Raw genomic sequence first — 17,614 nt, forward strand, 5'->3', positions numbered from 1 at the left:
TTACCGTCTTATATTGTAAAGATTGGTTGGAGCGGCGATCAAAGGTGCTGATGTGACTAATATGTAAACACAGAGCTCGTTCTACTTGCGACAAATTGCTTGCGTAAACAAGATTTCTAGTGGCAGTATAACAGTCTTTCTGATTGGAGAAAAGGGTGGAGGATGTGAAAAATTATTGGTGCATGGACGTAAAGACGCGCCCTAAAAGGGTGGCATTTATTTGTAACATTCAAAGTTATTGGATGCATCAAATAGTGACGTCGGAGCAGAGGCAGTTTGGTGGGATGTAAGAGGATCCCTGGGGGGAGCCCTTGGTGTACCGTATCAAAAAGCGATGTAGAGAATTAGTGAAGAAGAAATCAAGAACTCTACACCAGTTTGCTTACCCCATCCAGAAACATTATTAACTCTGATTATAGAAGATTTGGTGGAAACATACTTAAGAGAAGGAGAAGGCATGGGGCCTACGGAATAATAACACAAGTGACTAAGTGTTAGTGGCAACGAAGCTAACAGTCACGTAACTGTTCTCATCCATTTCAAACCCCTCCACCACCCTTTCCACTCCTCCCATCTCAGCTCCTCATGTATGACGGGTCATCCCTATATCCGCTAAATGCCCTGGGTCAAACGCAATGCAGCAAGACACAGTACATCCACAGCAAGGCCGTTTCACCTGATCGGTAACACCTCCCCTCTTCGTCCCCTCATGCAGAAAAAAATAAAAGAATACGGGGAGAAATACCTTCCGGCTGTGTCAAAATATAATTCACACATGAGCACCCCCTACTCCCCAGCCCTCCCTGCCTTGCATAACTGTATTATCCATATACATTTATTCTCCGCGCATCTCTATTCTATCTCTTGCCTTCTCCCTTCCTTGCTCAACAGACATTCCCCTCTTGCCCAACGCCCCCTTCACTCCGTTCAACCATCTCACCCTCGGTCGTACCCTGAAGTTTATTCCCTCCAGTTCTGCCTTCCACACCTGTTTTACTAATCTTTCATCACCCATTCTTTCTATGTGTCCAAACCATCCCAATAATCTTTCATCAGACCTTCCTGCCATCGCCTTTTCCACTCCCACTCTCCTCCTCACCTCCTCGTTTCTCACTCTATGCAACCTTGTAACCCCTACCATACTTCTCAGACATGTAATCTCAAACCTCTCCCTCTCTTAAATTCCAAGTCTCTGCTCCATACAATACAGTCGATAAAATCACCCTTTCATAGAATCTCCTATTTGTATCCATTCCCAGTTACCTATTTCTCACAAGACTTTTTAATCCCCCAAGACATTCACTTGCTTCTCTCAATCTACAATTTACCTTCACCTCCATTCCTTCCTTTCCTGTCACATGCAACCCCATATAACTAAAGCTATCCACTTCCTCCACCCTCTCTCCTTTTACACTTACTTCCAAAGAGGAACAACGGATGCAATATTTACACTGAAGATGACAATGGAAAAGAACTGGACCAACATGTTTATATTGCTTTTGTAGATCTAGAAAAAGTATTTGACAGGTTATCAAGGAAAGATATATGGGAAACCTTAGAAGACCCAATATATATATATATATATATATATATATATATATATATATATATATATATATGTGTGTGTGTGTGTGTGTGTGTGTGTGTGTGTGTGTGTGTGTGTGTGTGTGTGTGTGTGTGTGTGTGTGTGTGTGTGTGTGTGTGTGTGTGTGTGTGTGTGTGTGTGTGTGTGTGTGTGTGTGTGTGTGTGTGTGTGTGTGTGTGTGTGTGCGTGTGTGTGTGTGTGATAGAACCCTCATTAGTTAGATCTATAAAGATTCTTTACAGAAATAGTGTCAGCTCGGTGAGGACCCAATTAATGGAAGGCAACCGGTTTGATGTAAGAGAGAGTGTAAGACAAGGTAGTGTGATATCTTCGTTACTGTTTGTGCTGTTCATGGACAGGTGCATGAAGAAATTGAGATTTGGGGCAATGATATTGCGCTTGTCACTAAATCTCATACAGTGCTGTAGGATATCCCAATTGTTTGAAATGAAGGATTGAACTCATCAGGAATTAAAATAAATACAAATAAGACTGAGGTAATGATGGTGATGAGGGGGAAAGATGTGGGTTATTGATATCCCCGTCTGGCGACATGTGGCAACTCGCATGCCCGGGGTAGGCATGCATAGGTGCTTAGCAACAGTGCTTGAGTGAGAGACTAGAGGGAACGCGGAGTCACGCATGGGCGCTAGCTTTGACTCTGTTATTATATTGTATCTTCTTGTAACTGTGTTAGTGTTTAAGGCTGAATGTACTTAAGAACCTACAGTGTGTATTATTAGCCCTCGACCAACACACACATGGCGCAGTGAGATATACAACATTGACAGTGCATACAGGGCAGTGCAACGCAATGAACTCAGCCTATACCTGCATTATTTTGGTGTACCGTGTCCCACATATCGTAATTGTGTGCGACAAGGGCTCACGAATGTGTGCAGTCCCAGTGACAGAGTTACACGCTCGCACGTACAACATAAGTGTTTTAAACGAAAAACCGGCATATGCAAGTGTTCGTTAGTGACTGGCAGTGCTCCGACGCCATATTGCGCTCATCTACTTCACGCATTCTGCGTATATGCTTGGAGCCTTCTCGTATAGTGTCTAGTGCTTACACGTGTGGTTTATAGTGCCTCCCCGTATAGTGTCGCAGTGCATTGTGAGTGGTATTTGTAAAAATCTTGCTGCCTCTTTGTCGGAGAGACGCTTGTATTTGAACATTGGCAGGACGTGTGCGCGATACTTCCCCTCGCTTACACGCCCGCAGGCCTACTGGGCCCCAGGTACCCGCCAGCTTACGTACTCACCCGCTCATTACGGGTACTCATCCGCGCATTACGGGCCCACACTATTAGCTTTATTCTAGCGAAATGCCTAATACTCGTTCAGGAGCAATCGAGCGAGAGGAGGAAGAGATGCAGTCAGATCTTTCCGATGAGCAACAGGCCGCATCCTTCCCACCGACCACACCGACAGACATGCTTTCCCTCGTGAAATGGATTGAAGAGACGAGGTTAGCAGAAGACGAACGCAGACGACGAGAAGACCAGGCTAGATTTGACGCCCTGCTCAAATTAATAAACCCGCAACGGCAACCCGCTCACTCTCCCCCAGAGCACCATGCGGCCTCCGATGACAGCCATCATCGTCAGCCCCCGCTTCCTCCACCCACTCAAAAGGCCACTGCTCAGACGCCACCTCCACTTAAACCAGATGCCACCTACCAATTGTTCCGCGAATGGAAGCGACGTTGGCAAGATTACGCTACCATGGTCGACCTGTATAGCTTACCCCATGAGAAGCAGCTTATACAATTACGTATGTGTCTCACCCTTGAAACACAACGTGTCCTAGAGCATACCCTGCAAATACCTCCCTCTACAGACAAGACCGTCGATGAGGTGGTCACTGCTCTGGAAGTACACATCAAGGGCTTGCGGAACGAGGCAATACGCAGGAGGGGATTGCTTAGCTGCAGGCAGATGGAAGGCGAAACATTTGCAGATTTCTACGTAAGGTTGCGTCGCAGTGCCGAGGAGATCGACATATGCCCTGGTAAATCGCCAATTTGCGAAGAGACTCAGTTGAAGTCGGTGATTATTATGGGCGTTCGGGATGATGAGTTGATTCAGCGACTCATATCCCTGGACGACAAGTGCTCACTGCAGGACATGGTCAATACATGCCGCTCCTATGAAGCAGCCAGGTGTGCTACGTCTGATATTCGTGCCCAACCTGCACAAGTAAGAGCATTGACCCACCACCAAAGAAGGAAGAAGCAGAAAAGTTTCCTCAGGCAAACCCCTAAGCAACCGACATCGAAGGCAACGGACCCATGCCAGTGCTGTGCTAGGCACCATGAGCCAGGAGCATGCCCTGCGGCTCAGGCTACCTGCCGCAACTGTGGTCGGCAGGGACACTTTCCCTCCACGATCAAATGTCCCGCTAGCAAGACCCAGTGCCGCCTCTGTTCCCGTATCGGTCACTTCGACACTTATTGCAAGCAGGAGACTCGTCAGAAACACAAGCGAGGTGTTTCAGTCTCTGGCGGTGGACATGTTTCGGAACACCCGCCAACCCCACAGCCGTCCTGCCGTCGAGTGATGTCTCCTAGCCCCAGCCCTGCGGTGCCTCAACACGTCAGCGTCCTTATCACACACGGTGGTAAATCGTCATACTTGCAGATGATCCCAGACACCGGTGCGGATATCACTGTGATAGGACCACAGCACTTGCGAAACCTTTCCATTTCACCAAGGACACTACACGCTTCCCCGCAGGCCACCACACTCACAGCCGACGGATCTGAAATGACTCCTGCCCTTGGCACGCTCACGGCTACCCTTACTTTAGGTAAGCGGTCGTGCTCTGCTCAGATCCGAGTACACAAGGACATCCAGACCCCACTCCTCTCCTTCAGCCACTGCAAGGCATTGGCCATCATTCCCAAGGAATTCCCGAAGCCAATATTGGAGGTTAAGCACGTTAAGAAGTGTGTGGAACTCCCATTCTCTGCCTCCACACCACCCTCAGACGTGAAGGAGTACTTCTTAAAGGAGTTTAAGGACGTTCTGGTGGCTAAAGCAGCTCTTCAGTCCACACCACTTAAGCCCATGGTGGGATCACCAATGCGAATCCACCTGAAGGATAATGCTGTGCCTTTTGCAATCCATACACCCCGGCAAATTCCCCTGGCTTTCAGAGACCACGTCAAGGACGAGCTCGAGTCCATGGTCTCTCAAGGGATTATTCGACCGGCTGGCGACGAACCTTCAGAATGGTGCCACCCACTTGTCGCCGTAGCTAAACCAAATGGAGGTGTGAGGATTACGACGGATCTGTCCAAACTTAACGCACAGGTGGCTCGCCCACCCCATCCGTCGCCCACACCCTTTGATGCTGTACGTAGCGTACCGACCTCAGCTCGTTACTTCACGACCATGGACGCTCTCTGCGGCTACTGGCAGATCGAACTCGCCGAAGAGGACAGACACCTTACCACCTTTATAACTCCACATGGTAGATTCCAATATTGCAGAGGACCAATGGGATTTGCAGCAACAGGCGATGCCTACTGCCTACGAGGTGACATTGCACTGCAAGGTGTCAAGAATTGCGTCAAAGTGGTGGACGACATCCTCCTTTACGATGCCGACTACACCACTCACCTTACCCGCATCCACCAAGTCCTCACCAGATGTCGTGAATTTGGCATCACCATTAATAAGGAAAAATTTAAGGTCGCCGCGCCTAAGGTGGATTTCTGCGGATTCACATTGTCAGTGGCAGGTATCGCTGCTGACCAAGACAAGGTGATTGCTATCAGGGACTTTCCAACTCCTGCAAATTTAACAGACCTTAGGTCCTTTATGGGTCTCGTTAACCAGTTGGCTGAATTCACCCCGGAGATATCCGCAGCTGCCCAACCTCTCCGGCCCCTGATGAGCCCTAAGAGACAATTTCTCTGGACACCGGATCATGACGAGGCATTCCGAAGGGTGAAAGCCGCCCTCATCGACCCCCCAGTTCTCGCCTCATTTGATCCAACCCTGCCAACTATCCTCCAGACGGATGCATCTCGGCTTAACGGCATTGGTTTTGCATTACTACAGGACCACGGCAGCGGACGCCTACGCCTAATCCAATGCGGTTCCCGTTTCTTGACGGAGGCGGAGACTAGATATGCCACCATCGAGTTAGAATTACTCGCCGCCGTCTGGGCGATGTTCAAATGCAAATATTACTTGATGGGACTTCAGAATTTTACGTTCATGACCGACCATCGCCCCCTGGTTCCCATCCTGAACAGCTATACTTTGGACGCAGTGGAGAACCCACGTCTCCAGCGCCTGAAGGAGAAGGTGTCCCCATACATCTTCACAGCAGTATGGCGTGCCGGAAAGGATCTTCGCATCCCGGACGCCCTATCCCGTGCCCCAGTGAGCTACCCAGCGCCGGAAGACCACACACTCTGCACCGACTCCATTGCATCTCTACATACGATAGCCACGGTGAGAGCTGTGACAGAGTCCCACGGAGATGAAGATAGGACTCTGGAGGAGTTACGTGACTCAGCTAGGACTGACCCAGACTACGTCCAATTGCATCGCTGTGTGACGTCCGGATTCCCCTCGGACCGCTATGCCCTTCCTAGGCCCTTGCTCCCATACTGGAAAATTCGGGATAACCTCCATGCCGATGGTGACCTCGTCCTCTACGGCATGAGAATTGTGGTTCCTAACGCCCTTCGCCGCCGCATCCTGGCCCGTCTTCATGATAGCCACAGGGGCGTGGAGGCGACAAAACGCCGGGCAGGTCAAACTGTCTTCTGGCCAGGCATCAATTCGGACATTGCAAACACGGTCCAGTCGTGTGAACCCTGCCAGTATCTCCAACCCAGCCAGCAGAAGGAACCCATACTCAGCGACGACCACCCAACAAGGCCCTTTGAGTCGGTCTCAGCGGACTTCTTCTCCGTTGCAGGCAAGTCATTCCTTGTCATCGCCGACAGACTCTCCGGCTGGCCTGTGGTCGTCCCTTGCAAAGGCGATACGACGTCGTCCAACACCATCCGCATGTTCTGCAACTACTTCCGGGAAGTTGGTGTTCCCCTCCGCTTGCGAACAGACGGAGGCCCCCAGTTCACCAGCCAGGAGTTCAGGAGCTTTGCAGCACGATGGGGTGTGCGACACATCGTCACATCACCTCACTACCCGCAATCCAATGGCCATGCCGAGGCCGCTGTGAAGGCCATCAAGCACCTCATCCTTAAGGTGGCCCCTTCAGGCAACATAGATTGCGAGGAATTCGACCGAGGCCTCCTGGAACTTCGGAATACTCCCAACTTCACTGGTCGTTCCCCAGCTCAGGTGTTATATGGCCACCCCCTCCGCTCCTGCGTTCCGGCCCACCCAGATGCTTTCTCCACGGAGTGGCAAACCAAAGCGGAGGAATGCGACCGCCGCGCAGCAACCCAGGCCAAGGATGCTGCAGCTCGGTATGACAGCCATGCACGTGAACTCTCCAGGCTGTATATCGGCCAGCATGTTCGGCTCCAGGACCCGAAGACCCACCGCTGGGACAAGGTCGGCATTGTCATGCGCGTTGGCAAAGCCAGGACCTATGAAATACGCACCACAAGTGGCCGCGTGTTGCAGCGTAACCGCCACTTCTTGCGACCTGTCACCTGCACCCCTTCCCATCCACACGAGGCCCATAGCGAGGACCCACCTGCTGATTTGCGTCGCTCCAAGAGACTCCAGCGCAGATTGTCCGCCCGTGACTAAAGTCTGCGGGCGCGAAAGGGGGAAGGGAGGTGTGGGTTATTGATATCCCCGTCTGGCGACATGTGGCAACTCGCATGCCCGGGGTAGGCATGCATAGGTGCTTAGCAACAGTGCTTGAGTGAGAGACTAGAGGGAACGCGGAGTCACGCATGGGCGCTAGCTTTGACTCTGTTATTATATTGTATCTTCTTGTAACTGTGTTAGTGTTTAAGGCTGAATGTACTTAAGAACCTACAGTGTGTATTATTAGCCCTCGACCAACACACACAAAAGACGATCCTGGGATTGAAATAGAAGGACTACAATTGAAATTGGTGGAAGGCTTTAAGTACTTGGGAGTTCAAATCAACAAGAAGTGTTACACGGAGAAAGAAATAACAATCAGAATTGAAAATATACAAATAAGCTAAGATTAATGTATCCACTTCTAAAAGATAGACTCATACTATCGAGAGTAAAAGTCATCATATATAAAACTATAATAGACCAATATTAACATATAGCTCAGAGACCTGGACAATAACAACGATATTAAAGAGTAAGATACAAACAGCAGAGATGAAAGTGTTGTGTTTGATATAGGGAGTAAAAAGAAGACATCGTTTAAGAAATGACCATATCAGGGAAGACCTGGACACCGAATCAGTATTAGAATTTGTTGACACAAGTAAACTGAGATGGTATGGGCACATGATGAGGGTGGATCAAGAAAAGTACCCTGATAGATATTTTCGATGGAAGCCGTGAGGGAGGAGACTGATGGAGAGACCCAGAAAGAGGTGAAGGGATGGAGTGAGGGAAGCAAGAGGATCAACAATAGAGAATGTGGAAGAAGAGGAACTTTACGGAGACCGTACCTGATGGAGAAGTTTCGTGAGGCACCACACCAGGCAGGGCATGGGCATTGCCTGGTGTATGGTGAGAAAAAGATATATATATAAGAGGGATATATGTACACCTTATTTTGGCCATCACTAGTTGATTTTATTCAGGTGAGGAACTGCCCTCTGACTGAACTTATTAACTTCACCTTTCGGGACGTCCCGTGAATCTTGAAATTCCATCTTGCTGATGTTATTCGAAACCTGGTAAATTATCAACAAGCAGGAAAAGAACATAGGTGACAGCCAGACCGCTTTCCTCAATCGAGTACTCAGCATCCTGACGAACCTGGAATGAGAGCATAGTTGATTAGTGTGTGTTTGTGCAAGGCCATATCATCGCCCATTAATCAGACCATATACTCATATGAGCCCTGCCCTCCCGTCCGGAAGGGCAAGCTGTCGATCTCGAATGCAATACGTGATTCCCGACCGTGATGATTCACACACAAACACACACACACGCTCACATTGGTGACGACTTTAACCCTCTTTGGGTCCTTCAACGGAAGATCTTTGTATTTCATCAAACTGGACTTCCTCAGGGTTCCATTCTTGGGCCACTTCTATTCATCTACTATAATAAAGTAGTAGCTTCTGTCTGTTTATTTGTTTGTTTATTTGTACACGAATTCCTCCTAGGGTTTTGGAGATAGACCCCCACAACCATATATATTCTGATACCCTATCACTCCAGGTACTTGGATAACTATATTCCATTTCCGAAAAATATTATTTTGGCTAGGGTTAAAGGTTAAAGGGGTATGGTGGGGTAACACGCCACTACTGTAGTCTCCCCTTAATAGAATTGGCATTTTGTGACAAAAATTACTATGATTAAACAAACCATTGTATGTGTTCATAAATATTATTTATATTTGTGAAATTAATGTTGCCACAAACTATGATAGCCTTTGTAAGGAGAAAGCATGTAAATGTAAAATAATTGTATAATTTTACCAAATGTTTAAATATTGTTTATTTTTATTTTACATTTTATTTTTCGCGGGCGGAAATATGCTCGAATTATCACGAAGATAACCAACACCGCACTCACAGAGGTCGGACGTCGCTCTTCACTCCAGTTCACTCAACAAGCGCCCAGGAATCTTCGCCGGCCGGCGGCGGCGAGGAGAATTTTCTCCTTTGCTATTGCCGGTCTGTCACAGGCCGACCTCTTCGTTGACGTCGGCAGGCGGATTTACACCAAAGACAAATACACACATTTCCCAAGTCACGTAATTCTCTGTTTTCAGAGTTGTGCTTGGAAGAAAAGAGGTACACGCACATTTGCTCGCTGGCTTAGTGGAGGCCCACAATTCATCTCTGATTCAGAGCCCTTAACTCTTCGCCGGATGGTCGCGAGAGAGGAATTGGGGAGCCTCTCTTGCCGACCGGCCCGCACCCACGCCCTGGCCTCTTCGCTGACGCTGGCGAGCGGGTTTACACTTCTAACATTTACACACAATTCCCAAGTCACGTAATTCTCTGCTTTCAGAGTTGTGCTTGGAAGGAGAAATATAAAACAACACCCACCCGCCTGCCCCCCCCTCGCACCGCCATTGGATCCACTCTCCTGACTCTCAAGCCCAACCTGGGGATAAATAGGAACGCTCATGCCTAAACCTGGGACTAATCAGGAACGCGCTCTCTACACGCGGGAAGTGAACTCTACTCACTTGCCGTAAGATACATGCACACACCTCTCACGAACATAACCACACCCCACGCACAAACATCTACACGTACTTTTTGTTCGACTAAAATTCTCTTTCTTTCTAACTTTCTTTTATACTACATCTTCTCATTTCAGTTTACCTCCCACTAAAGATTTTTCTGTTTTTTCACCTTTCTCTACTACTACGCCTCCTACCATTTTCTGAACTTTTGGTGATTCTAATCACAGGCGTCGGCGCTGCCGTCCAATTTCCCTGCCCACTTCTCCCGAGCCACGACCACCAACCGCCCCTAATCGCTCGCTCAACCGCCCAGTGGCAAAAGCCCTCTTTTATACACTACTATCTTTTCATTTTCTTACAGACATTCTTCCCCTCCCACAAAAACTGATCCCACGCGAGCGGGTGGTTTTACCTAGCTAATCCATAATCCATATCACGAAGAAACGTAAAAAATGAACAACTGCACATCAGGCTTAATCACCCCCTTATGGGTCGATAGCCTAAAAAAATCGAATTAACAGATAAAAAAAAAAAAAAAAGTGGTTCAATTCTTCTCTTGCGGCCGAATTTATTTTATTTCCAAAGGGCGTCTCCCTTCTCAAATTTATTTTTTTCTTACTTTCTTAACATTTTATTTGGGTTACTTTTTCCATTCTATTATATTGATACGTGTAACTTTTCTCCACAAATTCTACCAAAATCAAAATTATCATCATTTGCCCCGCAGCAACGCGCGGGTAATTTGGCTAGTAGTATATATAAATTATATAGACCACGGACTAAAATATATTGTTTCCAAATTTGCTGATGATACAAAACTGTGAGGAATGGCAAATGATCACTTAAATCAGTTAGATATTCAAGAAGATTTACATGAATTACAGCAATATATCTGAAAAGTGGCTCATGAAATTTAACACAAGTAGATGCAAGGTTATGCACATAGGTAAAAATAATAGTAAGTACGATTACAAGTTATTTGGAAACTCGTTAACAAAAGTGGATAGTGAAAATAATCTCAGCGTAATTGTCAGTAATTGTCAGTAACGATTTCAAATCATCTAAGCAAATAAGATTCTAGGACTGATTGTGCGATCTTTTGACCTCAAAATTCCATCTCTCATTAACAACCTATATAAATCATTAGTTCGTCCACATTTGGAATATGCCGTTTCCGCATGGTCACTGAATCTTATTAAAGACATTGACAGATTGGAAAAAGTACAACGGCGAGCCACAAAACTGATTCCAAATATCAAAAATAAATCATAGGAAAATCGACTAAAGCATATAAATCCGTTTTCCCTAAAAAAGCGTAGACTCAGAGGTGATTCGATACAGGGAATTGACAACAGCGAAAGTAACAATATTTTCACACTGAACGAAAATTAGACAAGAAATAATGGTCTCAAACTGTCAGGAAATAAATTTAATTTGGAAGTGGGTAGAAACAATTTCGCCAACAGTGTAGTTAATGAATGGAATAAACTTCCTGCAGAGGCAGTGCAATGTAGTTCAGTTCGAAGCTTTAAGAATCATTTAGATAAGCACCTAAGCAAGATGCTATAATGACTGTCACTTATTTTACATTATTTGTTTTGTTATCATTTGTCTGTTTGTTTATTATTATTTGCTTAGTTCTCATTTATTATTAGTTATATGCCAATTTATTATTATTTCCTATTTACCTGTTTGTTTATTGTTTGACTATACCTATGCATTTATTCATTTATTTTAATTATTATTATAGACATTATTATATTTTTATTTATTCATTTGTTTCTTTCTTTATTTCTTTCATTATTTATCATTATTATAATTTTTCAGAACCGACATAGATATGGACTAAAAGGTATCCTGTCGGCATGCTCCGCCTTTGTAATCCTTTATATATATATATGTATATATATATATATCTATATATATATATATATATATATATATGTATATTTGTATATATATACATATATGTATATATATGTATGTATATATACATATATATATATAAACCTTTTGGGCAAAGTCTTTCTCTTAAACAATTACTGTTGAATGCTAAAGCACAAGTGGCATCACTGATTTTTAGAGAACATTTCTCTAACTTTCTAAGTATCATTCTCTCTTCATGGTTCAAACTCTGGAGGAAAGTACGAAAGTCGTCAGATTGGTTTTCCATTTTATACCGACAGCTGTTTCAACCATTTCACATGGTCGTCTTCAGGGTAAAACTGATTACAAAAGTGAAAAACATTAGAATATAAAGGCCCGTGGGCCGTACAAACAACAGAAAAGAAATAGAAATGGTGGAAAATGATTGGTGGGAATATGCGGGTGGGCGGGGCCAGGAGGGGGGGGGGGGCTAGTCCAACGATGGGCTTATGTCGCGTCTTGTCGGGTTGTCACTTCCGGTGAGCAAATGTCTAGATGCACCCTCTAGCCGGGACCTACGGGGAGCTAATGTCACGTCTTGTCGTCTTGGAACTTCCAGTGGGCAAATGTCACGGTGTGCGAGTCTGTTTTTTCTATTGGAAGGGAGGACATGATCCGATGACTTCTGGACGTTTAATGTAGGCTGCTGTAAAGTAATGCTAACTGTCTCGTCAATTATTAAGCGTCCGTAATTAGAGTCTGTGTGAATAATTTCGGTGTCCCTGATGAGGTCTTCCAAACGCGGCTTCTTGTCATGTGTGTCAATGTAATGCTGGTGAATAGCTCCGTTATTTCGGTGTGCTAGCAGTCGCCTTCTTAAGGTGGTCATCGTGTGTCCGACGTAGCTCATGTCGAGGGGCTTGCATGCCTCTTCAGAGCATTTAAATTTGTAGACTACGCCGGTTTTCGATTCCTTGGGTCCTGCAGGGGTGGAGTTATTTTTCATTATTAAGGAGGCTACCAGATTGGGACGGCTGGAGACTCTCAGCAAAACTCTCTCGTAGGGTTCTTTTGGTACAACTCCATCGTTGATAATCCTTCGGAGAGTGTCTACTTCCTGTCTGTAGGCCGTTCCATAGTCTATTTTGTGATAAAGTGTAATATGTTTCTTTTTATCGTCAGTGGTCTGGGTTAGTGTGTGGAATTCTTCCATATTCCTCCTTATGACATCCTCAATGAGATCACAAGAGAAACCATTATTAGTTAGCATCTGCCTTACACGCTCCAGTTCGGTATGGACGGCCTTCCACGTATTGCAGTGGGAAAATGCTCTTCTCACGTACGCCCCAACAACAGACCTCTTGTATGAGTCTGGGCATTCTCCCCTTGCATTCAGGCAGCGTCCCACGTTGGTGGCTTTCGTGTAGACAGATGTCGCGTAATGGTTCGAATTCCTCTCAACAAGGACGTCAAGGAAGGGAAGGGTCTTATTATTACTACTTTCAATAGTAAAATTGAGGACTGAATTGGCTTGAAGGGCGTTAGCTAGCTTCTCAGCATCGTCATTTTCTTTGGTGGTAATGAAAATATCATCAATATACCTAGCGTAGATCTTCGGCTTCCGGTGATTATTGAAGGTCCTTGATTCGACTGCAGCCATGTACATATTGGCGAAAAGAACACCAAGAGGCGATCCCATAGCAACACCATCAACCTGGCGGAAGAGCTCCCCTCTATGAGAAAGGAAAGGGGCCTCCATAGTACAAGCAGATAGCATCTCTTTTAATAAAACTTCAGGGATTGGGAGGGGGTCCTGGCTAGATCTATAGACTGTATCCAGGATAATACCAATTGTTTCCTGAACGGGAACATGGGTAAAGAGGCTGGACACGTCTAAAGAGGCAATATCTTCGTCGGGCGCCGTAGTCTTCAGGATATCAATAAACTCAACGGCAGATTTTAGGGAGTGCCCAGGCGGAATGTAAGGGGTTAAAATTTCGTTAAGTGTTTTAGCTAAACTGCAAGTTGGTGAAGTCATCTGTGATATTATAGGCCTAAGGGGATTGTCAGGTTTATGGGTCTTAACCGTCCCATAGACTATGGAACGGCCTACAGACAGGAAGTAGACACTCTCCGAAGGATTATCAACGATGGAGTTGTACCAAAAGAACCCTACGAGAGAGTTTTGCTGAGAGTCTCCAGCCGTCCCAATCTGGTAGCCTCCTTAATAATGAAAAATAACTCCACCCCTGCAGGACCCAAGGAATCGAAAACCGGCGTAGTCTACAAATTTAAATGCTCTGAAGAGGCATGCAAGCCCCTCGACATGAGCTACGTCGGACACACGATGACCACCTTAAGAAGGCGACTGCTAGCACACCGAAATAACGGAGCTATTCACCAGCATTACATTGACACACATGACAAGAAGCCGCGTTTGGAAGACCTCATCAGGGACACCGAAATTATTCACACAGACTCTAATTACGGACGCTTAATAATTGACGAGACAGTTAGCATTACTTTACAGCAGCCTACATTAAACGTCCAGAAGTCATCGGATCATGTCCTCCCTTCCAATAGAAAAAACAGACTCGCACACCGTGACATTTGCCCACTGGAAGTTCCAAGACGACAAGACGTGACATTAGCTCCCCGTAGGTCCCGGCTAGAGGGTGCATCTAGACATTTGCTCACCGGAAGTGACAACCCGACAAGACGCGACATAAGCCCATCGTTGGACTAGGCCCCCCCCCCTCCTGGCCCCGCCCACCCGCATATTCCCACCAATCATTTTCCACCATTTCTATTTCTTTTCTGTTGTTTGTACGGCCCACGGGCCTTTATATTCTAATGTTTTTCACTTTTGTAATCAGTTTTACCCTGAAGACGACCATGTGAAATGGTTGAAACAGCTGTCGGTATAAAATGGAAAACCAATCTGACGACTTTCGTACTTTCCTCCAGAGTTTGAACCATGAAGAGAGAATGATACTTAGAAAGTTAGAGAAATGTTCTCTAAAAATCATTGATGCCACTTGTGCTTTAGCATTCAACAGTAATATATATATATATATATATATATATATATATATAGATATATATATGTATATATACACACACACACACACATATATATATATATATATATATATATATATATACATATACATATATGTATACACACACACACACACACACACACACACACACATATATATATATATATATATATATATATATATGTATTTATATATATATATATATATATATATATATATATATATATTGGAAAACTGTAAACACCAGATTCAATTGAAGGGTCTATTTGCCCGACGTTTCGATTCCCGTCCAGGAATCGTCTTCAGGGGGTATAATGGATACAAAATTGTGAACTCCTTATAAATCACCGAAATGGTAAACCTGGGAAAGGTTCACCCTCTCAATAATATGTACAAAGCATACCTCATTACAATAATAAATACATTGCAATAGAAATGAAATATTGGTACCAATTAGAATAAAACAAAATACAAATAAAAGTTACATAGCTGTGAACATAAAACAAGCGAAACAAATGTAACGAAACGTGACACTACCGTAAAAAACAACAGACCATAGGATTGAGATCAATGCACCTGTTTATTAAGTTGCTCTTAGTTTCCCATGCTTCTAAGAATAGTCTTTTCTTTTTGTTGTTTTCTTTGTGTAGAGTTGTCACTCCATCCCAATCAATTATGTGTTGGTGTTCTGTAGTGTGTTTGTACAGGGACGATTTCGGATCTTCTCGCCTAACTCCACGTTGGTGTTCTTGTACTCTAGTGGCTAATTTATTTTGTGTTTCTCCTACGTATTCCGTGTCACAGTCCGTGCAGCTTATGCGGTAAACTACACCGGCCTGTTGTGTAGGTTCTTCAGTGTCTTTTATTTTGGTGAGATTTCTGTGTAAGGTGTTGAGGGGTTTGTGTGCTACTTGTATTCCTTTGTCACGTAAGACTCTTGCAGTAACCTCAGATGCTCCTTTGATATAGGGGATAGTGACTCTAGGTGTGATATGTGGTCTCTGTTGTGGGGTGTCGGTGGGTCGTGGTTTTGTCCATTTCCGTATAGTGCTGCTGGGATAGCCGTTATTCCGGAAGACCTGTAAAAGGTGTTTTCTTTCGGACTTCTTAGATTCCACAGAAGAACGGACTTTATCTGCTCTGTTCCATAAAGTCCTAATCACACTCCTTTTGTGGCAATCTGGATGGTAGCTATCAAAGTCCAACAGTCTATCTGTGTGGGTGGGCTTTCTGTAGACACTTGTACTAAGGGTGTCACCTTCGCGCTTGACGCAGACGTCCAGGAACGGCAGTTGGAAATCTTTCTCCAGTTCCATTGAAAATTGAATGGCCGGTTCAATACTGTTGATGTGACTGAAGAAAGGTTCTACGTCCTTGCTGTCCAAAATGGCGAACACATCATCGACGTATCTAGTCCACAGTTTAAGCGAAGAAGGTGCAGCACTTAGAAGTTGAGCTTCTAGTCGTTGCATCACTACTTCAGCCACCACAACTGAAATAGGCGATCCCATAGGTGTGCCCTTACGTTGGTGATAGGTGTGATCCCTGAAGCGGAAGTATGTGGAGTCAAGGCACAGGGAGATGAGTCCCATGAGTTCTGACACGGAAAGTTTCTGGTTATCCAAGAATCCCCGGTTCTCCTCCATGGCCGACTTCAGCGCACTTTTTGCCAAATCTCGTGGGATGGACGTAAACATGGACTGAACATCGAAGGAAACCAAGACATCTCCTCTCCTTAAGTTAAGTCCTTTGATTCTTTCAATGAAGTCAGTTGAATTCTGAAGCATGTGTGGTGAATTGGTCACTAGAGGTCTGAGAAGTTTAGCCAAGTACGGAGCAAGATGGTATGTCGCAGAACCTCTAAAAGCCACTATGGGTCGAAGAGGAATATTTTCTTTGTGGACTTTTGGTAACCCATAGAACTTAGGGGTGGTAGAATCTCCTGGCCTCATTTTATTCCACTCGTCATCATTTATAATCCGTTTTTCTCTGAGTTCTTTCAGCTCTCGTTCAACTTTGGCCTGTAACTTCTTGGTGGGGTCTTGAGGTACGATGGTGTAAGTCTGGGTATCTTGAAGCAACGACAGAGCCTTCTGGTCATAATCTTCCTTGTCCATAACGACCGTTGACCTCCCTTTGTCGCTGGTTAAAACAACAATTGAGCGATCTCTGCGTAGTATCGCTAAAGCTTTGGTTTCTTCAGTGGTCAGGGAACGACTAGTCTGTTTGGATTTCAGTGCTCCTACGATTTTAGTTCTGACGGCCTGTTTGTCCTCAGCAGTGCCTTCCATCCAGTTCACTCCTAACTCTGCAGCGGCCAGGAATTCAGCGTGGTTGACTTTGCCTTGAACATTAAAGTTAAGGCCCCTGGCCAGCACATTATTTTCTGCATCCGAAAGCTGTCTACTGGAGAGATTGGTCACCCACCTTGCAGGAGCAGGTGGTCTATTGTCTAGCAACCGCTGGAACTTGGACTCAAGGAACTCCGCTTGTTTGAAGACTTGAACCGACTGAGATTGGTGATCTTTTCAAGTACTGTGTCAAAATGGGTTGTCTGTAGTAAAGAGGCGCATTGGTCTCCATTGAAGAGACGGATTCTACTGTGATGATGGTCTATGGCGCATTTTAGAAGTCGGCGACCACAGGCCTCTGCTTCTTCCTTGGCTTTTCTAGTGTTGACAGGAGGTCTAACTCTAGCAATACTCTCCCCTCCTTTTCGGACATTTGGTCCACTTCTTTTTACATCTCTGTCCATTGGTCTGTTGTTTTTTACGGTAGTGTCACGTTTTGTTAC

General features: G+C 45.3%; 1 protein-coding gene across 1 annotated transcript in view; it reads right to left on the reverse strand.

Annotated features, from left to right (window-relative positions):
• LOC143018410 (uncharacterized) overlaps positions 1–17,614 on the reverse strand; it is a 49,916-nt gene that overhangs the window by 15,220 nt on the left and 17,082 nt on the right. Inside the window, exon 2 of the mRNA XM_076173767.1 lies at positions 8,363–8,502. Coding sequence (XP_076029882.1) covers positions 8,363–8,492 — 130 coding nt within the window. The 5' untranslated portion in view covers positions 8,493–8,502. The remainder of the gene's footprint in view (positions 1–8,362; positions 8,503–17,614) is intronic.

The sequence above is a fragment of the Oratosquilla oratoria genome, chromosome 34, assembly GCF_046742065.1.
Source record: "Oratosquilla oratoria isolate Oo_2021 chromosome 34, ASM4674206v1, whole genome shotgun sequence".
In the NCBI taxonomy this organism is placed as follows: domain Eukaryota; kingdom Metazoa; phylum Arthropoda; class Malacostraca; order Stomatopoda; family Squillidae; genus Oratosquilla; species Oratosquilla oratoria.